General features: G+C 46.0%; 4 protein-coding genes across 4 annotated transcripts; 2 read left to right on the top strand and 2 right to left on the bottom strand.

Annotated features, from left to right (window-relative positions):
- Window positions 1-75: 75 nt before the first annotated feature.
- F5J12DRAFT_887130 (TLC domain-containing protein) lies at window positions 76-1388 on the bottom strand (the record flags this gene model as incomplete). Its single annotated transcript, XM_051747179.1, has 5 exons — window positions 76-100; window positions 159-253; window positions 308-538; window positions 596-886; window positions 945-1388. 5 exons carry the CDS (start codon window positions 1386-1388, stop codon window positions 76-78), a joined length of 1086 nt encoding a protein of 361 aa, XP_051605781.1.
- A 341-nt stretch (window positions 1389-1729) lies between these two features.
- F5J12DRAFT_792602 (uncharacterized protein) lies at window positions 1730-2788 on the top strand. The gene is made up of 4 exons (XM_051743941.1): window positions 1730-1978; window positions 2038-2302; window positions 2359-2458; window positions 2512-2788. The coding sequence occupies exons 1-4, from the start codon at window positions 1736-1738 to the stop codon at window positions 2687-2689; spliced, it is 786 nt and encodes a 261-aa protein (XP_051605780.1). The 5' UTR covers window positions 1730-1735; the 3' UTR covers window positions 2690-2788.
- Window positions 2789-3667: 879 nt separating this feature from the next.
- Window positions 3668-4288, bottom strand: F5J12DRAFT_778798 (uncharacterized protein; the record flags this gene model as incomplete). The annotated part of the gene is made up of 3 exons (XM_051742336.1): window positions 3668-3715; window positions 3906-4082; window positions 4124-4288. The coding sequence occupies 3 exons, from the start codon at window positions 4286-4288 to the stop codon at window positions 3668-3670; spliced, it is 390 nt and encodes a 129-aa protein (XP_051605779.1).
- A 14649-nt stretch (window positions 4289-18937) lies between these two features.
- On the top strand, window positions 18938-19666 carry F5J12DRAFT_711138 (uncharacterized protein; the record flags this gene model as incomplete). The annotated part of the gene is made up of 1 exon (XM_051740688.1): window positions 18938-19666. A coding segment is annotated over one exon (729 nt), but the record flags the coding sequence as incomplete, so codon positions are not given.
- Window positions 19667-27315: the final 7649 nt, after the last annotated feature.

The following is a 27315-nucleotide window of genomic DNA, read 5'->3' as shown; positions in this document are numbered from 1 at the left end:
TGAATTATGGTATGTAGTGAAATGTGTAACTGCCACCAGGTCTGAAAATTAAATGGATAGTCTACTGTGCTCAGATCAATCGCCCTTGTCCTCTACAATGCTGCCGGGGTATCGATATCAGATCCGTTCCCAAAGATTTTTAAAAAAAAGATACTCACTCCTCTTCGTCGCTACGGTGGTCTGACGCACCTTGACCGGTCAAAACGCGCCATGCCACCCGACATATCATCCAGAACCATACAACTTGAAGTATCTTCCAGTTATATTCAGTAAAGTGTCACGTGTAGGATTGGCGATTTAGCTTTACCTCCAAGAATACCAGCAAGCTGACGAAAGTATTGTTCGTAATTTCGGAGAAGTACGCGCCCCGCTCCGGCGCCCACGAATTCTCTGGTACGAGCCGAACGGAGTCAAACCATGCTGACTTGATAGCGATCACAAACAGCACATGCCGAGTGATGAGCCAAGAGACAAGGAACGAGCCAAACGTTATGTCACATAGGGTATACAAGCCGATGTATCGGAACATTTTGGCGATCTGGGGGTGAAATTCAGCGTCGACATTCATTCAGTGATAACAAGGGATGCCACGCACAGGTAAGAGAATGTCACTGAAATCCATTATAACGGCAATGAGACATCCGATACGGGTGTAGTTAGTAAAGTAGCTTGCAACTAAGAGAAAAACTGTGATGACATGGTGCGTCATCATTTGCCCGTGGTCTTTTCTGCGAGCCTCTGCATTGAGAATGAACATCTGGTGCGAATAGAACGCAGTCTGAGTTATGTAGTACAGCTTAAGGGGTCCGGCAAGAGGAGCATGGGGGTAATTCAACCAGAGGGCCGTAGGATTCAGGACGCGGGTGGGAAGTTGGCAGTGCACATACTAAATGTCCCAGGGAGTCGTCAACAACACGCGACGAGGACACACGAAAAATACTGACCAGACCATACGAAAATTGAATGGAATAGTATATGGCTGACCAACCCTGTTCGGCGAATCTCAGCACGCTCCTATGCATTTTCCGTGCTTGCTTTTTGGACATGGATGGGGACGCGTCTTCCTTGCCGGTATGCACTGTGCATCCGTTTGCGGCTGACCCGTTGGGTGTACCGGTTCCGTCGATTGTAGGCCGTAGAGATCTCTCCCAATCCCGAGTGAGTTTCCACCTGGCAAACGGTTCCAAAACATAGATGCGCGTGAAGTCACGTAGTATCGCCATGATGGCAATGTATGATATAATCAGACATCCGTCCAAGAGACCCGTGCTAAAGTACGCGGAGTCGTGGAAAGAGTCGGTATAGATAGGTTTTTCCGTCGGATACGAGAGCGTAAAGAATGGAACGAGGAAGGACGGGAGCCATTCTGCGGCCTGCGGGGTATTCATTGGAATGATATGTATCAAGTCGTCAAAATTTCATGGACAGAAGGACAACCGTGTGTTCGTTTCGGCTGTAATTTTGCGCTTGTTTTGTCCAGTCACGTTCTTTGGCGTCAAAACACGACCAAGAGCGAATAAAATGGATAGACGGTCGAATGGGCGCGTCAGTTTCGGGGTTTGGTGTCGAGAAGGTTGACGGAACCAAACGGTGTAGTGTAGGTTCAACACCAGTCTGTAATTCATTTTTAACTTGCAGGGGGTGGTAAAGGTGGCCCGTGCGACTGACCTTCCTAATTGGGGGTTGAGTACCCACTGGCCCATGGAGGCCAGTCCACTGTACGCATGCACTTGCCATGTCCTCGACCTCACAACCGAACACGACATTGTATATCAATAATCTTAATGACAAGGTCAAGAAAGAGGAGTTGCGCTTACAGCTGTATGCGCTTTTCACCACCTATGGCAAAGTCATCGACATCATCGCATCCAAAGGACCTAAAATGAAGGGGCAGGCATTTCTCGTATTCACAGATCTTGCTTCAGCAACGACAGCAATGAGGGCTTGCGAAGGTATGATGTTCTACGATAAGCCAATGGTGAGTCTTATCCGAGCACAGCGGCACAAATATCCAGTGATGCATGATGGATTGTTCAGCGCGTCAGTTACGCCAAAACAAAGTCCTACGCAACTTCGCGTAGGGAGGATCCTGACTTTGTACCTCCAACCTCTGTGCATGCACGTCCAGAAGTTTCCACGATCGGAAAAGTCACTGTTTCTTCCCTCGACAAACGCCTGCGAACGGATGATTCTACGCCCGACGAACCCCAATCCAAGAGGGAGAAATCGGAAGACGACAGTGAAGGGGAGGAGATGGAAATAGACGAAGACGAAGATAAGGAACAACGGAGTCGGGCGCCAGGTATGTAGCTGTCGTAAGAACATGTCTGAGAGGACTCTTACGACGTGTCTTTCCAGTTGCCATGCCCGCGCCTATCCAACAGCCATCTCCACGCTTATTGTGCACCAACTTACCACAAGAAGTCACTGACGACGTGCTTTCAGTCCTCTTTCAGCAGTACGTAATACTTGAAACGCCATTGGCGCTGTATCGCTACCATGCTCCAACAGGTACCGTGGATTCCAATCGACGCATGTCACACAGGCCCAAACACCAAATGCTGCTGGCGCGAAGGTCAAGATGGCGCAAGTATTTTTCGAGTCTGCTGAGTTGGCTTCGGTGGCAAAAGAGGCCCTGGATGGCTTCACCTTAAAGAAGGGGTGGCAAATGAGCGTCGCCTACGTTTGATCCCATTCTCCCCCCAGAAAAGCTTGTACTTATGCACTCATGGCCACCCGCATGCCAAATACAATGACTTGAGCCGTGTTTCAGGGGCTTCTTATCGGCCCGGAACTAACATCGAGCTAGCAGAGACGTTCACGTTTCAAACAGAAGACTGGGCATAACAGCAAAGCACTCCCTTGAAAGGCGTTTTCACACCTTGTGGAGATTCTTTTAAGATGGCCTCTGCAACACCGCGTGCAGATGCCGGATTTTGGCCGGCGATTGCATTTCCGAAAACGAGACCTCGGGCTGCTGACGCCCACATGAAGGGCTTAGCATTGAAGTTAAAATACTTACCTATCACGGTTCCGCAGCCCCATAAATACCCCCAAGGCTTTTGATCTTGTCCTCAACGAGGAAAGGCACATCCTTTTTAAAGTATCAACTGCCTGTTATACAAAGGCCCTTTTCTACTTGCCTTGACTTTGCCAGCCCGTTCCTCAGCGTTTGAAAATGCTGTGGCATGTCTCTGCAAAGATCGGCTTCCCAGATGCGACCAGTGTTCACAACAGCACTAACCAACGCTTGCGAGCCTAAAGCTTCGTAGGGACATCTTACATCAGCAAAACACAAAAATGTGTTAGTAACTCATAGCTGCCCATAGTATTTGCACAATTCCATATTAGTCCAAAGCAATGTCAAGCATCCTAGCAACTCATAGTGCCAGAGTAGACTACACTAGACTTGCCCAAAGTAGTGGCCAGCATCCAAGCAACTCATAGCACCTGAGTAAGCCACACCAGTGATACCAGCAATCCAAAGACCAATAGCTACCTAGCATACAAGGGAACAGACACACCTAGCTAATACAGCAACCTAGGTTCCCACTGTAGTAGAGAACTTGGTAGATCTAACTTTGTTCCTATGCATGAAGGCAACAACACACAGACATAACATACAGCATTTTTTGATAAGTACAGGAAAGTAATGGATAGTACTAGTCTAGACAAATGGCAAGTATTTGACTACCAGCATGCTCAATAACTGTGCCTATCAAGATCTGGCATAAGTAAAATAGTGGCTCAAAAGAAAAGAGCAAGCATACCATACCATCAGACTTGAGAGATGGCTGCAGCTCACTGGCCAGAACACTAACATTGAAAATAGGCTCCCCCAGTCTGCATTTTTTCATTGCTACATGTAATGAGCCAACCTCCATATCTTTTTTGTGGACTCTCACCTTGCTGCTGCCCACCTTGTACTTGTACAACTTGGCCATTGATTCATATTTGTGGGTGATGCATGTGGCCAGAGCTTGTTCCACATGAAAGACTTTGCATTGTGCACATGCTACATCAAGAAGGAGAAGTGCCTTGTGATTCAGCTGACTCTTTGATTCATGCTGCAGATTGGAAACCTATCAATGAGCAGTTATTAGAAAGGAAAAAAAGAACTTACTGTGTGAGTGGATGACTCCAATATTCCATACATCTCAGCTAAGACACCAGTTGTCTCCACTTTGACCTTGGCACTGCTAGAGGGACTGTTGCAGGAAGAGAACCTGCCATCACGAGGGTTATGAGGCAGTCCTTTGCTGCCCAGGCAATGCTCAACCATGGGCATGGTTGATCCAGCATGAAGGTGTGTGTGATTGAGGTTATAAATGGACATGAGTGACTATGTTCATGAATGGGATGTGATTGGGTAGTATATGAGAAATACACTCCATAATGATCCGAACAACATCTTGATTTGCACTGAGGTGATAATCACATAACACAGAATCAGCCTGCCTGACCATCTAGAGTATGCTCTGCTGTCCAAGTTGTGGTAAAGGCAGCTTCTAGAGTCACAGCACTGTCACAATGCACATGAGCCAGCCATCCTCTGGGTGCAATACCTGGGTCAATAACTTAGTCTGCCTTCACAAGTCTCTCCAACCTTTGAGCTTGAACATTTGTAACTCTCAACACCGAACATGCTTAGAAGATGTCCTGATGAGCACTGACCCTGATGACTATGCAACTCACGATTACCCAGATTTTGTTCATATGGCATTTGACATGTGGGGGCCAACCACAGATGACTTTGAGGGTGCAGCTAAAATGTTTGGATAGCCCGCTCATTCACCAGGTGTCCATCTATTTGGATTCATCAGCAGCCATATTAGCAGACTCAGATGTGTTGGCCAAATCAGACTATTAATTGCATTTGTGTTGAATGGCAGGTTGCTATCACATATTGCACAGTCCATTCATTTGCAAAGGTTCTGTCTATCAGATTCCATCAGCTCTGGTTTTAGCAGAATGAGACCATCCCGCTATCTCATTTTTTAAGTTTCAAGTTAACTATTCTATGTCAAAAAGCCATGCATTCACTAAGCTTCCACCTATCAGGATACATTAGCAGTTGTTTTAGTAGAATGAGATTATCCTTTGCAATTCTGTTGGCTGTCTAGCCATTATTGTCTTTTTCTTACTCTTAAATAAAGGTTGAATATGCGATGTGGCATGAGTGGTCAATTAAAATGGAAATACAAAATGACATCATATGTGCTGTGGAGGAGTAAAATGATAGATGGCCTCATTCACCCTGCTGTCCTATCCACCCTTGTCTCATCTGCCAGAGGCCCTAAGAGATCAATGAGATTGTCACCCAATGCTCGTCCATATACCTGAATATGCAGAGCCTCTAGCTCGTGAGCCATCCTGTCCAGCATCTGCATGGTTTCATCCTGTTGTATTTGGAAATCATACATTTGATCCTCATAGTATTGGCGGTGAGCCTCAGCATTGCAGAGTCAACATTCCAAATCTTTGATTCACTCTTTGATTGTGTTGGATGTTTGTGACACCTCAGTGATTGGGGCACAGACAGGTGATGGTGCACTGGGAGTTGCAGTGGTTGCGAGTTGGATGGGTGCTGCTGTTGTCAATGGGTGGGTGTCTGCTTTGAATACAAGGGTTAACCATGATAATTAGCATAAATGTAGATTGATTAAATGTACCTGCTGCTGTAGATCCCTCTACCTCCTGCGCAACGGATGGGCCAGCCTCAACAATCGAATCTGCTCGTACAGCAGCTGGGATTGGGTGGGAATCCCTGCATTTGAATGCAGGAATACAAATCTCTAAATAAAATTTGAGTCAGCATAAATACATGAAATTGTGAACATACTGAGTGAAGATCCCTTGGGGATTGTCTCTCCCTGGTTGGAGGGCCCAACCCCAGTGTTGATGGCTTTGGAAGCCATCGAAACATGTTGCTTTGGGGGACATTCCTTTGGACTTTGGGATTCTTGGGCCTCCACTGTCAGGGACAGACTTTGAGCTCACTTTTTTCCCCTGGCTCGTGATGGATTCCATCAAGTTGGAGTGGCAATCCTGCCTTTGGCATGGCTACATCGAATTTTGCAACCATCGCATGGGAAGCAGGACTTCCTGGGGTTCTTGTAGCATCGAACCTTGTGTCTGTGGCATGAGTTGCAGGAATGGGGGTCAGGGGAAGGCATCCTTCTGGCAGCTATGGCAGCACAACCATATAGTTCATCTGATGGTGGACAAGGCTTGCATTTTGATTGGCCTTGAGTGGGAATGTCTTCATCATTGTCAGTTTCTGCTGTTGCCTTCCTAGAGTGGGATCAATGTCTGGATCAATGGGATGTCATTTTCACAGCAGCTTTGCACTTCTGCCTGCCTCACACTGGTTCTTCCTCATCATCCTCCTTCTCTGGCACCTCATCTTCACCCTCATCATCCACCTCCATCCTATGCAAGCTATCCACTATCATGTGCTCCACCTCTGCCTCAGTCACTTTCCATTTTCCTTCATTGCTCATAGGCATTTTGGTCTCTTGAGTGGGTGGTGTTGGTGTTGGCACAATGTGGGGCATAGGGAGGCCCAACTGGTGGTAGTCATATTGATGCCTGATGATGTTGAGCCACTTGTGGTTGGTGACATCGGTTTTGGAAGGGGATAGGGCAGTCTTCCACTCAGGCCATGGGTGCTTGATTGAGCTGAGGTCTTCATGCCACTTTAAGAACATGTTGATGCCAATGAGGGTCATCAGAATCTCATCCATCCTAGTGATGAGGTTGCATACAGTGTCCTGAATGCATCAGTTAGTGAAAAAAATGTGATGATGCTATGATGCACTAGTTCATCATTTATTGCCTTGATGGCACCTCTCCACTTCACAATCTTGTCTGCCTTTCCCAGCTTGCTGCTTTCCACGATATCCTTGAAGTAAATTTGAAGGATGCAGTTGGCCACAACATCAAGCTCAGGCAATTTCTTGAAGAGCTTGCAAGACAATGACAATGTCATGTTTCTGATGACGAGATGATGGAGTAGTTTGACAGTGAGAGTGGTGATGGTGATTGGAGAGTGGAAGAGTCAGAGGTTAAAGATGGATGACAAGATACACAGATGTCGCATTTTTTATCCTGCCTATGAATGATTCCCATGGCATGACAGCAATACTGGTACTACAAGTCAATAATCCTGAATGCATATATGAAGCAGAAGCTCAGATAAAAATATGATGTGTTGTTCTGGAATAGCATTGCTATTTGTTTTGCATGTTTCCTGTCTGCTCCAATGGCAGAGCCTGGCTCACAGCTACATAGACAGCACCTGAGATTCCAACTAAATAGGCAAATTGTCCAACATGAAACACAATTTATAGTGGGAAATTCAGATACTCTATAGTGCAAGAGGTTCCACTTTCTTCATTTCTTGTCTTCCTGGGCCCATCTTATATTGTGACAGGGGGATAACCCAATTATGGATAGGCCTGTCCATTTGTGGTGAGCTATCTATGATATGACAGATTGGCCTGTCTTATGCAGTGCCAAGGGTTTGTAATCCTGCAATGGACAGATCAGCCCATCTTATGTTGTAACACTGGTTTTTGTTTTCCCTTATCTGCTGCCTGAGAATACCATGGATGGGCCTGTCCTTATGTAGATAGCTTGGATCTCCCTTTCTGCTGCCTAAGAATACCATACACAAACTTGTCCTTATGTTGTGACAGCGGTGCATCTTGCTAGATGGGCCTGTCCATTTGTTGTGATGATATACATGATACTACTGAAGGGCCTGTCCTTATGTTGTGATGCTATTAGATGATATTACTGATGGGCCCATCCATATGTTGTGACAATAGAAACAATACTACTGAAGGGCCCATCCTTATGTTGTGACACTATTAAACAGCATTACTGATGGGCCTGTCTTTATGTTTTGACAGGGTGCATCTTACTGGGGCCAGGCCCACCCATATGTTGTGACAATATAAATAATACTACTGAAGGGCCCATCCATATGTTGTGATGCTATACATGAGATTACTGACAGGCCCATCCATATGCTGTGACAATATAAATAATATACTGAAGGGCCCATCCATATATTGTGACTCTATTAAATGATATTAGTGATGGGCCTGTCTTTATGTTTTGACAGGGTACATCTTACTGGGGCTGGGCCTGCCCATATGTTGTGACAATATAAATAATACTGCTGAAGGGACTGTCCATATGTTGCAACTCTATTAAATGATATTAGTGATGGGCCCATCTTTATGTTTCAACAGGGTACATCCTACTGGGGCCAGGCCCACCCATATGTTGTGATGATATAAATAATACTACTGAAGGGCCTGTCCATATGTTGTGACACTATACATGAGATTACTGATGGGCCTGTCTTTATGTTGTGACAATCTAAATAATATTACTGAAGGGCCCATCCATATGTTGTGACTCTATTAAATGATATTAGTGATGGGCCCATCTTTATGTTTTGACAGGGTACATCCTACTGGGGCCAGGCCTGCCCATATGTTGTGACAATATAAATAATACTACTGAAGGGCCTGTCCATATGTTGCATAATACTACCGACAGGCCTGACCTTATGTTGTGACTCTATTAAATGATACTAGTGATGGGCCTGTCTTTATGTTTCAACAGTGGTACATCTTACTGTTGACAGGCTTGTCTATATGTTGTGACAGGGGTATGGCTTATTATGAACAGGCCTGTCTAGATGTTGTGTGTTATGCCTGAGTGTGGTGACTTCTTCAAATGGAATAGGCATGAAGCGCATGAGGTGGGAGTCTTCGGGCCAAACTTGTCATAACCCCTATGGCTGAGTTATTGCAATGATCTGACAGAGGTTCAGTTCTTCTGGTGAGTCCCTGAGGTTGTTCGCATGGAGAGAGAACAAGGATAAAGCAAAGGGATGAAGCTCAGTTGCAAGCTATCGAAAAACTGCAGATACAGGTCGAAGTACATAGGATTATATACCCCTATGTATGAGTACCGTAGCAGTCATGACAGGCGTGTCATGACGTGTATCCACAGTAATCAACAATCCTATCACTGAAATAAATATGAGTCATCTGGTGTCAAAGATAAAGGTAGGGAGGCAACGAAGGCTATACTGGCTGGCACAATCAATGCGCAGTGAGGAGCCTGACACTGGAACTATAGTACAACATGTGAGCAATAAAAACAAGTCAAGGATGAGTCATCAGAACAAGAAGTAAACAAGTTGTCCATCAGAGAGGGCAGTGTAATACTGGATCACAGTGGCAATGTGGTCTCAACAGGCACTGGAAATACCTTGACAGCTGGAGATCCGAACGTTCCCTGGAGCATTTGAGCCCCTAGAATGGCGATGATTATTAGAGACGTGACAAGGCACGTGATGCATGTGACTGCAAGAAGTCGAAAAAGGAAAGACCCCTGATGGAAGCATAACATCACCCCCCCTCTAAGGTCCTCAGACCCTTGAGGATGGGCTGGAAGTCGCATTTGGGGATCGAGCAGATAGGGGTCGGCGAGTAGTATAGATGTGGGAACACATCTGAGAGGCAATGGGCAATGAAGGCAATGGAGACGGCAGTTCTTCGAGGGCTGGAGTATAGTGGGAGCCACGTCCATTACGACATGACCAATGTCCCAGGTAATGGCATTGGTAGCAGGCATGTTGGTAGAGGACATGGTCAGGTGGGACGGGAGATTGGCCACTGAGGTAGAACTGAAGTTGATCAGCAGGTATGGGGATGAAGGGAGACGAAGGGAGAGGGTCGGAGGTGTGGACTGCATTATGGTAGTTCTTATGGATACCAGCCCAACGTGTCCTGTAGTAAAACCTCCCAGGCAGAGTTGTGAGTTCCTGTACCAAGGCAGGCACCAACCTCTTTAAAAAGTTCCCCAGAGTCAAGAAACGCTATCTCCACCACGCACCACTGCTTCTCCTTCTCCTGATCCATTGCATCCAATTTTGTCCTCAAAGCCGATGATTCCTCTTGCTTTGGAACGATGCGATCTAGGATTCAAGCGGCAGGTGGCACCAAGAATTCCCCGATCTGTTGTTGACATAAATGGTGATAGGCCCCTCCCATGACAGCTTCAGTAAGGTCCGCTGAAGCCTTTTCCAGCATATCGATCATGATTACTTCGGACAACAGGGCTGTTCCACTTAATTTCCAAGTGCAGATCTTTGACACCAGCCCATTGATCACGTCTGATGCTCTGTAGATTTGAGACAACAACCCAAAATACTCAACCTGTTCTGGTGAGCACCTGTTAATGTTGTCCCCATTGTTGAAGAGGTCAAGTGCCCTAACAATGTCCAAGTAGTCACTTGCTGAGATTGGTAATCATTGCTGGTCAAGCCGGGCAGTGGCAGCAGTTGCGAGGAGGTCGAGGGCTGCACGTTGAGCACTGTCAGAGTAAGTGGTGAAGGCAGTGCATAGGTGGGGAGATTTGGGAGCATTGGCAGCACTGGAGGTGGCTGCTGGCATATTGGGGTCATCGTTAGCTCTCACCTTACCCTTTCCCTTGCAGTTACTGTCCTCCCCGAGGGGGACTCTGGCCGAAGGTGCTGGGAGGCATCTGACTGAGAACCCCTGGAGTGGATGTGATCCACGAGCCCTGGTGACAGGGGGCGATAATGGACAGGGTTGAGAGAGGGGTGAGGAGAACCCGGAGACATAAAAGCCAGTGGGGGATGTCAGGGGTGAGGTTGGGGCATAGATATGGACAGGGGGAATGAGCCCATCATTGTCGGCATCATAAAGGGATTCTGAGGTAAAGGGGATGTCAGTGTAGTCATTTTTGGTGTTAACAGAGTGAGGGGAGTCCATTTATGAGTTGAGATGTCGAGTGAGTTTGTACTGCTCGAGGGCCTCCGACGCATGGTCTTTTATATGTTCCTTGGGTTCCCACATATTCAATGAATGAGGGAAACCTTTCCATTTGACCAGGTAACATTGTTTCCCTCTGTGGCCATCCGTTTTGTGATTCAGTATTGCTTCCAGCTCCCATTTGATCTCGTCATCCACCAGTTCTGGTAAGGGGGGTGCGGGCGCAGCTCCATATGTTTCATTTTCAACAAAAGGGAAGATCTGGGAGGCATGAAACACAGGATGTACCTTCCACATTGGTGGAAGGTCCAGTCAGAAAGCGACTGGTGACACAACCTGAGTCACTTTGAAAGGTCTGAGACGTCAGGGCACAACCTTGTCACACTGGTTTTTGATGCAAAGGTGTCCAGTATCCAGGAGCACCTGATCTCCTACCTTGGGTGCAACATAAGACCCTTTTGAGTGTGAACACATCAGGTCCTGTGCTTTCTTGTGTGCCAAAATGGTGACATCTCAGCTAGAGGCCAATCGTTCTAGCCTTTCATCCACAGAAGGTACCAGAGTCACACACCAAAGGTGTTTGGTGAGGTGGACATGGATGTAGCTGATGAATGGAGGTGAAGACCATAGCCCTCATGCGAAGAAGGACAGCCAGCAATGTTGGCAGTCATCCCTCGCACAAGAACAGGTTGTCAATGCCAAAGAAAAAGGAGGAGGCAGGTTAAGTGCCAGTAAAATTCTTAAGCACCCATGTACGGCATTCCGGTTTTCGATGTATCTCCACCAATTCTGCAGACACCGAAACCATTCCCACACTCGCTTGTAGTGCTCAGCCACGTGATCCTACCTTCCAAGATTGGAAAGGATATGCGCACTCCACACATTTCTACAGCACTCCCTCCAAAAGACACTCATTTTGCTAATTCTTCTGATATGGCTGCCTCCACATCAGTCATTTCACTTGTCCCCTTTGCTAGGGACCATGGCTACATATATCTACCAGGAGTTCCTACCAGCTTCCATCCTGAAGCATCCTGGTACATCCCACCCTTGTCTGCCCCCTCTCAGCCCATCCAGCTTGGACAGTGTGTTCTTTTTGTCAGTATGACCTCCAGGAGGACATTCTTTGGTTGCCTCAGGTCTGTCATTCACTTGGAAAGGTCTTATGTGGTTGTTTCAGTCTCTCCAGTCCAAGAAGCATATGGATCCTTCCTCCCTGCCCCCTGCAACATCTTCATACCAGTCTTGTCCATCATTCTTCCAAAATTGTGACAGCTACAGTATAATCTACTGTTCTCTACTCTCCCTGATTGCATCCATGATGAGTATGATGCACATCTTGCCTCCTTGTTGCAAGATACAGCAGAAGACGCTCCCCCTTCATCCTCCCTTCCAACAGAGCCTCGTTCATGAAGTTTTTATTTGCTTCACTGAGAGGATGGTTTGGGGGGGAAAGTTGCAATCCCCTATGCTCCTGTCACCCCACAGACCCTCAAAGCTTGACCCCTGTTGACATCTGACTCACCCTGTCCACTTTTGGATGTACTATATCAGCATCAGATCAGCGCTGCCTCTCTGTCATCCCACTTTGGCCTAGAAGCGATCTCTTCAAGATGTGACATGCACAGCCTCCCCCTAATGCGATTCCAGTGCACTTTCCCAGTTCCTGACATTGCTTGACTCATACTTTGACATTCTGACTGTCTTTGACTCACCTATTGCCAACACTTACCAATCTTTTGACTTTGCTTACTGATTCTTCGCTTTTTGGCTTACTTATCCTTACCAATGCTTACCAATGCTTTCCAAGATGATTACCCATCGCTTACATTCCTTACTCATCAGTTACCAATTGCTTACCAAGTGTTTGCACCTTGTTTTCCATAGGCAACACCCCTGTACTGTATATAAGTCACTGTACTTAGGTAGCAAAAAAAAAAAAAGACATCAGAGAGCCCCTCTTGCTCGCAATTTATCATCTCTCAGTAAATCATTCATCAGCTTCAATAGTTGAGACTTTATTAAGGGTCTAGCTATCATCTACTTTGCTTATCATCATCTATCATCCATATACATTGCTCCAAGCCCTCCCTGAGCTCAGTACAGCTTAGGACATCGAATTAAGTCACCATCCATCCTTCTGTAGGCTGACAGCAGTCTACCCTATCGCTTTCTATCACATTCTTGCTCCCTCTTCGTCAGGAGCACCCCCAACCCTCAGCACTCATCTTCAAGTGTTGTAACTCACAAAAAACCTCCCAAAGAACAGGTTCTACCATCTAGGTACCACATAGGGACACCACCACTTGCTTTCATTGTCTTTTGTGTTGGTTTTGGTTGGTTTTCACCACTGAACCTCACATTGACTCACACCGGGGTGAGCTGGACTTTGGGATAAGGGGGTCATTTGATGGACAGAGTACACCCAAGCATTGTGAGTGAACTCAGCGGAAGGGAGTTTTGTCGACCAGGAATTCGGGAATTCTGAGCAATACAGCCACAAGTACCCTTCTACTTCCTGATTTATGTGTTTGCTTTCTCCATTGGTCTGTGGGTGGTACCTGGAGGAAAGTTTGGTTTTTACCCCTATAGCCTTGTATAGTTCCTTGGTGAACGATGAGGCGAATTGAGGTCTGTGATCTGAGATTACCAACTCCAGGATGCCATATCGGGAATAAATGTACTGATGGAAGAGCTGGGCAAGTCTGATGGAGTCAATAGTTTTGTAACACGGAACAAACAGGGCAGCTTTAGTCAAGCCCTGATCAACAACCATGAGAATCGAATCGTAACCTGCTTCTCCCAAAACAGGAAGATCCATGATGAGATCCATGGATATCTGTTGGAATGGGAACACACTTTTAGGGGTGTCATGTGGAACCATCAGGGGAGTCAGCAGATGGGTAACAACTTTGGTTGTCTGGCATGTTGGACATCCAGCAATGTAGGCCTTGATGCCTTTTCCCATACCTTCCCACCAAACCTCCTTTCTCATCTTTGTGAACATTGCTTTCTGGCCAGGGTGGCTGGACGACTCATGATCATGATAAGTCCTCATGCAGTGTTGCCAATGTTCTGGGGGAATATAGAGGCATGTTGTTCCGAACCTTTTTGTTCCGTCTTCTGCGACTGTAACATTGTTCAGGGCTTCCAGACCTGCAGAAATCTTTGATGCATCATTTTTAATGCATTCGTACAAGTCAGTTGAAATCACATAAACCCCTTTTGCTCCTTTGACAGTTTCCTCAGAAGGGCGAGCATCAGGCAGCCTATTCCTCTTCGGTTTTTCCTCAGATGGGCGGGAATACAGCTTTGAGTTTGTTTTAGACCGCAATTTCTGAGCCGGCAGGCAGTTAATTCTGCAGAGATGGTTTATTTTTAGTTGTTTTTGTAGTTTTGTAATGGAAAACGAGGGTGAAACAAGGCGAATTTGGGAATCCACCCCCCATGAAAGCCAAAGGGCCAGGGGAAGGACTGTGGCAACAGGGGCAGGTTCCTCGACCTCGTTTTTGCAAGAGAGAGTGTCGGTGGGGACCTGGAGGCAACCAGCCTGCCAGGAAAAGCGAACAGGGTAGGACTGCACGGTTGCAGCCCAGCAGGCTTGGCGAGGGGTGAGTTGTTGAGGCTCACGATAGTATTCAAGTTTTTGTGGTTGGTAAAGACCACTGTGGGTTTGACTGGGGAGAGAAGGTACGGGCAGAACACCTTGAGAGCACGGATTACTGCCAACATTTCCAAGTCATAAACCTGGTAACGCTGTTCAGCTCTGACAAGTGACTGCGAGAGGTAGGAACAGGGGTGCCACTCGTTATCAGCCCCTTTTTGTGCAAGTACTGCACCAGTTCCGAGTTTTGAAGCATCTGTGAACAAGGCGAAGGGCTTCGAAAAGTCAGGAATTGTGAGGACTGGGGCAGAGCATAACCAAGACTTGAGTTGGCAGAATGTGGAGTCACGTTCTGGAGTCCACTGGTAGGACACCCCTTTTTTGGTGAGGTCGTGAAGGGGACAAGTGATGCTTGAGAAAGAGGAGATAAATTTGTGGTAGAAATTACAGAATCCAAGGAATCAGCAAAGCCCTGTAAGGTTGTCAGGGGCTTCCCAGGTACTGATGGCATTGGTCTTCATCAGCGAAGTCTCCATATGTCCTTTCCCTATTATCATTCCGAGGAACTCAATTTCTTCAGCCTCGAAGACACATTTGCTAATCTTGAGGCGCAAACCTTCTTTTTCACAAATCTTCAAGAACTCACGAACTCGAGTTCGAAGTTCCTCCTTGGTTTTCCCATGGATTGCAACATCATCCATATATCCCACCTGTTTTCCTCTTTGGGATTCGAAGGTGCGATCCATGTACCTTTGGAAGGAGGGCAGTGAGTTACACTGCCTGAAGAACATTACTGTTGGTTCAAACAACCCACGAGGGGTGATGGAAGCCCCCTTCCATTCATCTCCTTCTTTTACATGAAGGTTGGTGAATCCCCATCAGATGTCGAACTTGGCATAATATTTTGACTCAACCAGCTCGTCAAACAGTGATTGAGCATTCGGTAGAGGATGTGCATCTTGAATTGTGAATGAATTCAGATAGTGGTAATCTTGAATCAGCCACTTCTTTCCATCCTTCTTTGTGATGAGAAATACTGGTGCTGCTTGCAGTGAGGTAGAAGGTCGAATTTTCTTGCATTTTAGGTTTTCCTCCAAGAACTCATCCAACACCTTTAGTTCATCTGGGGACATTGGGTATACTGCTGCCTTCTTAGGTTTGAAATTGTCCTTCAACCAGATCTCGTGATCCAAGCCTGGGCGATGGACTGGCAGCAGTATGTCCTCCTCTGAAAAGACTTTGGCGAACTCTTCATATTCCTTCAGGAGTTTCACTTCCTCCTTGCTTGCAGCGAGTGCAGCCTCGAGTTCTGTAGAAAGAGTGGTTTTATTAATACTTACCAGTTCCTTTATGGAACCATCTTCATTAAACTTGACAGTGCTTCCTTCGTATAGCGGGACTTGTCCCTTGATATACAAATCAGTTTCCAAAGTTGGTATGTACCAGTCATCCCAACAAGTGATTCTTCCGGACTCCCAGTTCATTCTTGGCTTGAACTGTCGAAGGAAAGGCATTCCCAAAAGGATATGTTCCTTTCCCACCAACAGTCCAACATAACACTTGATGCAGTGTGAGTCAAAGTGAGGTTCAGTGGTGAAAACCAACCAAAACCAACACAAAAGACAATGAAAGCAAGTGGTGGTGTCCCTATGTGGTACCTAGATGGTAGAACCTGTTCTTTGGGAGGGTTTTTTGCAAGCTACAACACTCAAAGATGAGTGCTGAGGGTTGGGGGTGCTCCTGACGAAGAGGGAGCAAGAATGTGATGGAAAGCGATAGGGTAGACTGCTGTCAGCCTACAGAAGGATGGATGGTGACTTAATTCGATGTCCTAAGCTGTACTGAGCTCAGGGAGGGCTTGGAGCAATGTATATGGATGATAGATGATGATAAGCAAAGTAGATGATAGCTAGACCCTTAATAAAGTCTCAACTATTGAAGCTGATGAATGATTTACTGAGAGATGATAAATTGTGAGCAAGAGGGGCTCTCTGATGTCTTCTTTTGCTACCTAAGTACAGTGACTTATATACAGTACAGGGGTGTTGCCTATGGAAAACAAGGTGCAAACACTTGGTAAGCAATTGGTAACTGATGAGTAAGGAATGTAAGCGATGGGTAATCATCTTGGAAAGCATTGGTAAGCATTGGTAAGGATAAGTAAGCCAAAAAGCGAAGAATCAGTAAGCAAAGTCAAAAGATTGGTAAGTATTGGCAATAGGTGAGTCAATGACAGTCAGAATGTCAAAGTATGAGTCAAGCAATGTCAGGAACCAAGAAAGCGCACTGGAATCACATCAGGGGGAGGCTGTGCATGTCACATCTTGAAGAGATCGCTTCTAGGCCAAAGTGGGATGACAGAGAGGCAGCGCTGATCTGATGCCGATATAGTACATCCAAAAGTGGACAGGGTGAGTCAGATGTCAACAGGGGTCAAGCCTTGGGGGTCTGTGGGGCAACAGGAGCATAGGGGATCACAACTTTCCCCCCCAAACCATCCTCTCAGTGAAGCAAATAAAAACTTCATGAATGAGGCTCTGTTGGAAGAGAGGATGAAGGGGGAGTGTCTTCTGCTGTATCTTGCAACAAGGAGGCAAGATATGCATCATACTCATCATGGATGCAATCAGGGAGAGTGGAGAACAGTAGATTATACTGTAGCTGTTGCAATTTTGGAAGAATGATGGACGAGACTGGTATGAAGATGTTGCAGGGGGCAGGGAGGAAGGATCCATACGCTTCTTGGACTGGAGAGACTGAAACGACCACATAAGACCTTTCCAAGCGAATGACAGACCTGAGGCAACCAAAGAATGTCCTCCTGGAGGTCATACTGACAAAAAGAACATGCTGTCCAAGCTGGATGGGCTGAGAGGGGGCAGACAAGGGTGGGATGTACCAGGATGCTTCAGGATGGAAGCTGGTAGGAACTCCTGGTAGATATATGTAGCCATGGTCCCTAGCAAAGGGGACAAGCGAAATGAGTGTCTTTTGGAGGGAGTGCTGTAGAAATGTGTGGAGTGCGCAAATCCTTTCCAATCTTGGAAGGTAGGATCGTGTGGCTGAGCACTACAAGGGAGTGTGGGAATGGTTTCGGTGTCTGCAGAATTGGTGGAGATACGTCGAAAACCGGAATGCCGTACATGGGCGCTTAAGAATTTTATTGGCGCTTAACTCACCTCCTCCTTTTTCTTTGGCATTGACAACCTGTTCTTGTGCAAGGGATGACTGCCGACATTGCTGGCTGTCCTTCTTCGCATGAGGGCTATGGTCTTCACCTCCATTCATCGGCTACATCCATGTCCACCTCACCAAACACCTTTGGTGTGTGACACCGCTTGGCAGAACATCCCTTGGCCAGCAAACCCTCCAGCAAATGCTGCATCGGGCCACATGATCGCACTGCCACCTGGCTCCACTGGTTATAGTGCACAGCATGTGCATTATGCAGCTCAACATGAACGTTGGGCATGCATGGCTCACAATCCACCTCCTGCAGAGACAATCTCCTTAGAAATATGGGCAGTCTTCGAAGCTGGGGGCAAAAAGAAGAATCTGCAAGCAAACAACATCGGGGTAAGTTTTGCTCGATTCAGATTGTATGAGCAGTGTTAATCAAGTTCGATAGAGTATCTGTGAGGGGCTGAAAGACGTTGACGTGCTGAGCACTGTGCACGAACTTTTGGCCATAGCACTTGGCATTTTGGTACCATGCATCAAAGGTTACTGCCCACAGTTTCCCTGGCAAGAGGAGGAATTCTTCATCCATGACAGTAAATGGGTTGACCTTTCCAGACATTTGAGCCCAACAGCATACTTTTATGGTGACTGTCTCCATGACAGCAATCAGAAAGGATCAAAAGCGAAGGTTTTTAAATCAAAACAGTTCATGTTATTCATCATTGTACCTGCAAATCAATGGGAAGAATTTGAAGAATTTCGAGAGAAGCTCTGCTCTAGCCCACCTGCCCACGAACAGCAGACATCTCGGGCTGGCTTGAGCGCTTCTCTCCCTGGTTCTACAGTCTTGATGCCGGTTGTACCTTGGAGCATGATGATTTCTGAGCCATCCACTCTTTTTTTCTCCAAGGGAGTGGTTTCTATGATGTCAAGTAGCATGTTTGATCGCCCAATCTTGCACAATGTGGCACATCTTCGGGATGGAGAAAAGGTATGCTTAGCTCCAACATGATTTTGACCCAACCCATCCACTAATGCATTGAACATAGGATATGGTGCTGCCCACTAATTCAAGTGTGATGTCCAGTAAACGCCACCACTGTCATACTAGTAGTTCGTCCAGAAGTTCTACTCCCCTTCTGCCCCAGAAGAGATCTGTGAAAACTTTCTTGTCCCCCAACCGCAATCAAATCAAGAAAGCATTACAGTCTGTGGGGGCCTCTGAATTCAATGTAAAGACAGGTAAGCAGACTTTCCAGTTGATATCATTGTAGTTTCGAAGTACTGATGTATCTTAGTCTTCCAGCAGAAAGTCGTACAAGTGGACTTTTACCCCATCCCGACCCATGATCTTAATGATCTGGTCAGTGAGAAGGCTGCATTCGATATTAGAAATGCTGACCTTTGCTCTGGGAAAATCTGGCTCGATGCCTCTGCCGATTCGATCATTGGAGTCAGAGCATTCAAGACAGCCCAAATTGCGCAACTCAACCTATCACCTCTCAGGGACATGGGTATTGGGTCATCTCCCAACGATCGCATTGTCCTCAAAAGACCATATATCGATGACCATCCTGCGGAAGTCAAACCCCCATTCACACATTATGCCCTACAAGACGAGTCCAACATACTCTACCACAAAGCTAATGCTTTGTACTGGGCCAAAGCACTCTTGCAGATGACATACCAATTCATTGATTGTGCTGTCGAAGATACCAAGGTACTGCCACCTTTCGAAATTCCTCACCCACACTTTGTGGATGCAGGATTGTTACTTGTGTATTCAGATGTGCCAGTGGAAACAGAAAGGGGGTCTGGGAAGCTGTCCAAGCCCAGCAGTATTGTGAATGTCACATACCTTGTTGAGGAACTCATCCACACATCCTCAGATGATGAGTTTGTGAAGTACATCCACAATGGCAATGTGGCTCCTTGCTTCCTTCTGGATACAAAGGCAGAAGAGATCACAGACTTTTTGGCCTTCACTCAACATGTACAGTACATCATGACTGGTGGTCAAGTATACATATCTGACTATCAAGGTAAGCTGTGGCGATAGGTGGCACTATTCATGCATCTACTTACATGAGTTCAACCAGGTAGCAGACTGCTTTTGACAGATCCGCAGATCCTCACACATCTGTAAGTACATTTTACTCAGTATTCTACCTTGTCAACGTCCCGCACTCTTTTATTGTCCCTAGTGATGTTGCTGAAGGTTGAAGACTCTTCGGTGAGGGGAATGTGGAGAAAGGGGTGGCGCTGTTCAAGAATCAACATATTTGCAACTTGTTTTGTAGATGGGAAGGCTTTGGGATGAAGGCTTTCAGCCATGGATTGAAGTCTTCATTCAACCACTTAGACATTAGACACATATGTACTCTAAGCTGTGGGTCTATGTGATATTGAACTCAGATAAAACTACGCAATATTTTTTGTAAATGACCACTGAATCTATCACTATAGCATGTGAACTCATGGTGATGGGACTTCAGACATTGGCACAATAGCAAATGGACTTGTTGTATTGGATGTTCAACAATGGTATAATGGTGATTGGGGTCTCGCCAAAAGTTTTTTTTCAAAAGTAGTAAGTGCTTGGGCGTTCAGTGCTGAGTTCAAAAATTATGTGGCGTGAGTGTCTGGCTTTCCATATTGAAGGAATCTTCTGCAACCCTCCTGAAGTTTCAGATGTGGCATGAAGGATGTGTAAGTTGAATGGTGTGATGTTTTGTTGGCATTTTCATTTCCATTAAAATCTCAGCAACTACAAGACCAGACAGCCTGTGCCTTTGACAATGTGTAGCAACATGGTAGCCTATTCTACACACAAAAATCCAGATCCATATGTCAAGAATTGAATGGGTGGGGACACAATTTGCATTCCTAGCACAGCCACAAATGCCCAGCATGCAAATAGGGAGGGGATTGCTGGTCATGTGATATGGATTGAGTCATGTGCAGAGTGCTATAGGTGAGATCACATAATGAGTACAGTCATGTGACCTATTACATAAGCCAATGGTTCAGAGAGTTATTGCCACATGATCATTACATAACAGGTCACATGATCTATAATTGTACCTTGTCATGTGATGCTGCAGGAGTGGTCACATGTCTATTGTCTCACAATCATGTGACCCATTACATAACCAAGTGTTCTGGGGAGAAACTGACATGTGATCATTATGTAATAGGTTGGATGATCTATGATTGTACCTTGTCATGTGACATTGATTAAGTCACATGCATATTTTCCCATGATCATGTGATAAATTATGTAACAGAATGCTCCAGAGGATCACCATCACATAATCAATTACATAAAATCACATGATCTAGGGTCATCCCTGCTTATGTCACTCATCATGTGACCATCACATCTACTGGTCACATGCTCATCTGTATGGCCACAGTACAGGTGCAAATTATCAATATTTGTGACAGGGTAACGCCCCATGGGAACATTCCAATCTGAATTTTTTTCAAACACCAACAGAGGTTGTCACTCAGGGGGCATTGTCTATATTGGGAAGTGGTAGTTGCCATGAATTCTGTAACTGCTTTTCTGGTAACTACCATACTGCTTGGTCAAAGTCAGCAGACTCTGGTGTCACTTTTGCCACATATTTTGAACTGCCTCCATAACCTCTGCTCTTATTCTCTTAAAACTTGTCTTACAACTTTGACATTGCTCGCTCATTATTGGTCTGGCCAACCAGTGTGTAGTTGTAACATTAACATCCATACTGATGTCTTCTCCTTTTAACCCAAAAGCTATAAACAAGGAAATCCGATGCCATTTCTGGGCTATTGAGCCAGAACAGGTTGGCTCAATCCAGTTTGGAGGAGTCACAAGGGGTGCTGATTATGGTTATCAGACCATGCCCAATGAGATGACTTTGCTGCTAGCTCACAGGTCCTCAGGACTTGTTAGGACACCAGGTGATAGCTACGTGATTGGGTGACACACACTCAACTGGACTGCAAAAAGTGTATCAGGCTCACCAGGAAGTACCTTAGTGGCCATGCTTACTGATTCTACAGACAAAATGTACTTGATCTGAAAGAAAAGATATACCCTTACCACATTCTTCAAAGAACTGTTTGATTACATATTCCCTGCAGACTTCTGAATGCAACAGCATGATAAGTTTGAAGCATGTCATCAAGATGGATGTTCAATCCTTGATTTCCTAAGGAAGCTACAGGAAATAGCAGACACTTCTACCCTGTTTATGTTGACATGTGGTCCTGGAGTATCATTTACTCCAGCCAGAGTATATGGTCGCATTCACTGCCAAGGATTTCCTCAACATGGTCGTCAAAACTTTCATTGTGTCTTATGGTGTCAAAGTCCTGATTCACATAGTGTAGTCACATTTAGTCACAACACATGGGCAGCCTGTGCACCAAAACACCAATGCTCATATAGACCCAGAGACAGGCCCACCTAAATAGATTAGCCAGTACACATGGACAGGCCCAAGGGACTAAAGTGAGAGCAACATATGTATGGGCCTGTAAGTGCATTACCACAACATATGGGAGGGCCTGTGGTGGGTAAGGATGTTGAAACATTTAGACAGGCCCGTGACCAATTAAGTATACTGAGTTGCTGTAAGACATGGACAGGCCCATCCTGGTAGGTTACCCCCCTGTTGCAACATCAAGGCAGGCCTGCCTATCATAACATGGAGAGGGTCACAACATAAGGACAGGCCCATCTATGATTAGAATACAAAGTTGGCAACATATGGACAGGCCTGGGAGTAATATCATTTATGGTGTCACAATGTTATGCTTCCGTCAGGGGTCTTTCCTTTTTTGACTTCTCATGGTCATGTGCATCATGTGCCTTGTTGCATCTCTAATAATCGTTGCCATTCTAGGGGCTCAAATGCTCCAGGGAACGTTCGGATCTCCAGCTGTCAAGGTATTTCCAGTGCCTGTCAAGACCATGTTGCCACTGTGATCCAGTATTACACTGGCCTCTCTGATGGACAACTTGTTTACTTCTTGTTCCGATGACTTGTCCTTGACTCGTTTTCATTGCTTGCATGTCATACTATGGTTCTGGTGTCAGGCTCCTTGCTGTGCATTGATTGTGCCAGCCAGTATAGCCTTCATTGCCTCCCTACCTTTATCTTTGACACCAGATGACTCATATTTATTTCAGTGATAGGATTGTTGATTACTGCAGATATGCATCATGATGTGCCTGTCGTGACTGCTATGGTACTCATACATAGGGGTATATAATCCTACATACTTCAACCTGTATCTGCAGTTTTTCGATAGCTTGCAACTGAGCTTCATCCCTTTGCTTTATCCTTGTTCTCTCTCTGTGTGAACAACCTCAGGGACTCACCAGAAGAACTGAACCTCTGTCAGATCATTGTGATAACTCAGCCATAGGGGTTACGACAAGTTTGGCCTGAAGACTCCCACCTCGTGCACTTCTTGCCTATTCCATTTGAAGAAGTCACTACGCTCAGGCATAACAAAATCGAAAAACTCTACACAGCTTTTGGGACTCATTGACCTCTTCACGAAAAAGTCTACTTGTCCCTCATTACTGAACTTCAATGAACACCAATCAATATCACTGTTCTACAGGCAGCCATTAGGCTTTAATAGATTGCCTCCCTAGAACCAGTGCTCATGTCTCCCTACATGTAAAGTCACTCGCGCAACACTCCTCTACCGCTGATAGGTTTCTTTCGAGAAATAAATCCTCCATTATCACTTTTCTCTAAAAGTGTCTAACCCTCAGAAGTCGAGACCCCCTGTCCCTCCTAGAATAACCCCACTAGGGCTAGGAAGGAATCCACCGCTTCTGCCTATACCAGGAAGGACCAGGCCTTTGGCTACCACAACAAACCCTCATTTATCTTATCTATCCTGTTTTAGGGATTTGGAAATCATGCTTAGCTCAGAAGAAGAAGACGATCAGAAGTCTGATACTTCGTTTGGATCAGTCCTCAAGGAAGAGCAGGAAGCACGTGTTATACCAGAAATGTCCATGACGCTCAGTCATGGAGATTCAGTCCCTGAGATGCCACCAAAGGCATTCTCTGAAGAGGAACTGAAGCAGAAGTTGGAAGAACAATGACAGACCTTAGCAGAGGACTGGCGCAAGATAGCCAGTGCCCAACAGGGAGATCTGTTTCCAACAGGAATGCCTATGGACTCAGCATTGCAAGCATGGTATGCCAGAAACTTCGGAAAGGTAGTACCCCCAGAGGTCCCCATCAGTGGGTCCAGTAAGGGCAAAACCCCAGCTGATTCTGATGATGCTTATGATGTCTGCCCACCCAATGGAGGAAGGGAATTTAATGTTGGGTGTCCCAGAGAATATGATGGAAGCCACAATGGGCTTCAGACCTGGGTTACACAGGTCGAAGGTTATTTGAACCTGAACAAGCACGTATACAACATGGAGTCACTCAAGATCTTGTTCACACTCACCTATATGATGAAAGGCACCATGGTTTCGTTCGCTGAAAATTACCAGAATGAAAACAAGCTTCTAGATGGTACCATCTATTATACGGACACCTTTCAACGGTTCATAGAATGTCTTAAAGCAACTTTTGAATCCAGTGATCAAACTGCCCTTGCCATCCTTCGCCTCTCCGATATCAAACAAGACAAACGAGAACTTGAGGCATACATTGCCAAATTTACAGGGCTTGTCAACAAGGCTCAGCTCAAAGAAGAATCACATGAAGCAGGGATCTTCTTCAGAAAAGGATTAAACAAAGAATATTGCAATTGGGTTCTTAATTCAGGATGTGTACCTTCCATGGTCATCGAGTGGATACAGTGTGTGGGAGAAGCCAGAACTGCGAGCACTACAAAGCATATCCTTGAAGGGAAGGAATCTCGGTATGAAAGAAAGTTCATTCATTACCATGGAGGTTCCCAAGATCCTGATGCGATGGACGTTGACAAATGCAAATGGAACATTAGACATTCAAACTCTGAAATTACTTGCTTTGAATGCGGAGCAAAGGGTCACTACAAGCGCGACCGCAAATCCACAAAGAGCAAACCTCTCCCTGGTATATGCATCATTTTGTCAGAAGATGGGACAAAAACCATGTACATGGGAGAAAGGTTGGCAACAGCCGAAGAAAAGAAGGCCCATGGGGTGGATTTTTAAATGGAACCTCCGAAACCCCTAAGGAGGGTTCCACTTCTGTATTATCTGCTAAATGTACTTCCCTAGATGACGAATCTACTATGCATGTCAGGTCACCTTTGGGAAGGGTGTTTTTACCAGATTATATGGCAGGGGTAATGGCCTGTGTCGACTCAGGTGCTGAGGTCTCTCTAATCTCGGAGAAAATCATTCAAAAGTTATGAATACCAACTTATTGAGTCAAGTCCAGGTTCAAGACAATGTCCTTCACCGGGAAAGATGTTGAATGGGTAACAAGGGAGGTCTCCATCCGAATCATCATCAAGAATTGCATCGTCCGCTGTCACACACCAAAGGTGTTTGGTGAGGTGGACATGGATGTAGCTGATGAATGGAGGTGAAGACCATAGCCCTCATGTGAAGAAGGACAGCCAGCAATGTCAGCAGTCATCCCTCACACAAGAACAGGTTGTCAATGCCAAAGAAAAAGGAGGAGGCGAGTTAAGTGCCAATAAAATTCTTAAGTGCCCGTGTACAGCATTCCGGTTTTCGACATATCTCCACCAATTCTGCAGACACCAAAACCATTCCCACACTCGCTTGTAGTGCTCAGCCACACGATCCTACCTTCCAAGATTGGAAAGGATTTGCACACTCCACACATTTCTACAGCACTCCCTCCAAAAGATGCTCATTTTGCTAATTCTTCTGATATGGCTGCCTCCACATCAGTCATTTCGCTTGTCCCCTTTGCTAGGGACCATGGCTACATATATCTACCAGGAGTTCCTACCAGCTTCCATCCTGAAGCGTCCTGGTACATCCCACCCTCGTCTGCCCCCTCTCAGCCCATCCAGCTTGGACAGCATGTTCTTTTTGTCAGTATGACCTCCAGGAGGACGTTCTTTGGTTGCCTCAGGTCTGTCATTCACTTGGAAAGGTCTTATGTGGTTGTTTCAGTCTCTCCAGTCCAAGAAGCATATGGATCCTTCCTCCCTGCCCCCTGCAACGTCTTCATACCAGTCTCATCCATCATTCTTCCAAAATTGCAACAGCTACAGTATAATCTACTGTTCTCCACTCTCCCTGATCGCATCCATGACGAGTATGATGCACATCTTGCCTCCTTGTTGCAAGATACAGCAGAAGACGCTCCCCCTTCATCCTCTCTTCCAACAGAGCCTCATTCATGAAGTTTTTATTTGCTTCACTGAGAGGATGGTTTTGGGGGGAAAGTTGCGATCCCCTATGCTCCTGTTGCCCCACAGACCCCCAAGGCTTGACCCCTGTTGACATCTGACTCACCCTGTCCACTTTTGGATGTACTATATCGGCATCAGATCAGCGCTGCCTCTCTGTCATCCCACTTTGGCCTAGAAGCAATCTCTTCAAGATGTGACATGCACAGCCTCCCCCTGATGTGATTCCAGTGTGCTTTCTTGGTTCCTGACATTGCTTGACTCATACTTTGACATTCTGACTGTCTTTGACTCACCTATTGCCAATACTTACCAATCTTTTGACTTTGCTTACTGATTCTTTGCTTTTTGGCTTACTTATCCTTACAAATGCTTACCAGTGCTTTCCAAGATGATTACCCATCGCTTACATTCCTTACTCATCAGTTACCAATTGCTTACCAAGTGTTTGCACCTTGTTTTCCATAGGCAACACCCCTGTACTGTATATAAGTCACTGTACTTAGGTAGCAAAAGAAGACATCAGAGAGCCCCTCTTGCTCACAATTTATCATCTCTCAGTAAATCATTCATCAGCTTCAATAGTTGAGACTTTATTAAGGGTCTAGCTATCATCTACTTTGCTTATCATCATCTATCATCCATATACATTGCTCCAAGCCCTCCCTGAGCTCAGTACAGCTTAGGACATCAAATTAAGTCACCATCCATCCTTCTGTAGGCTGACAGCAGTCTACTCTATTGCTTTCTATCACATTCTTGCTCCCTCTTCATCAGGAGCACCCCCAACCCTCAGCACTCATCTTTGAGTGTTGTAGCTTGCAAAAACCCTCCCAAAGAACAGGTTCTACCATCTAGGTACTGCATAGGGACACCACCACTCGCTTTCATTGTCTTTTGTGTTGGTTTTGGTTGGTTTTCACCACTGAACCTCACTTTGACTCACACCACATAGAGAAAGAGCTGAACCGGAAGATGAAGCCATGGTACACTGGTCCCATGGTCGTCCTTTGTCGGACCACTGGGGGTTCATACCTGCTGGCTGAGCTGGATGGCTCCATCTCCAAACTCCGCTTTGCTGCATTCCACTTACTTCCCTACCACCCATGGTCCCAGACCTGCGCAACCGTGACTCGCATTACTGGGTTGGATGATGAGGAGCTAGACCACCTGCTTGAGGAAGCTGAGGATGACCCCACTGATGATGATGTGGAGGCTTTTTCTGCAAACAGCTGACTATCCATCCCTTCCAGTATCCACAGTTTGTCCATCGTGCTATTCCCCTGTACCCTCTTCTCCCACGATACCCATACCTCTTTCTGTGGCCTTGCCCACCTCCCCATGGCTTCTTCTACTACACTC

The sequence above is a fragment of the Pisolithus orientalis genome, assembly GCF_024613125.1.
Source record: "Pisolithus orientalis strain OTSU chromosome Unknown F5J12scaffold_1, whole genome shotgun sequence".
NCBI classification, from domain to species: domain Eukaryota; kingdom Fungi; phylum Basidiomycota; class Agaricomycetes; order Boletales; family Pisolithaceae; genus Pisolithus; species Pisolithus orientalis.
This window is presented reverse-complemented; position numbering and strand designations above follow the sequence as displayed.

Bases quoted from the DNA above. Each gene is read 5' to 3' on its own strand.
- F5J12DRAFT_792602 (XM_051743941.1), top strand. From the start codon at position 1,736: ATGTCCTCGACCTCACAACCGAACACGACATTGTATATCAATAATCTT. The intron at 2,303-2,358 runs GTATGTAGCTGT...GTGTCTTTCCAG, and splicing joins ACAACGGAGTCGGGCGCCAG to TTGCCATGCCCGCGCCTATC. The intron at 2,459-2,511 runs GTACGTAATACT...ATGCTCCAACAG, and splicing joins CTTTCAGTCCTCTTTCAGCA to GTACCGTGGATTCCAATCGA.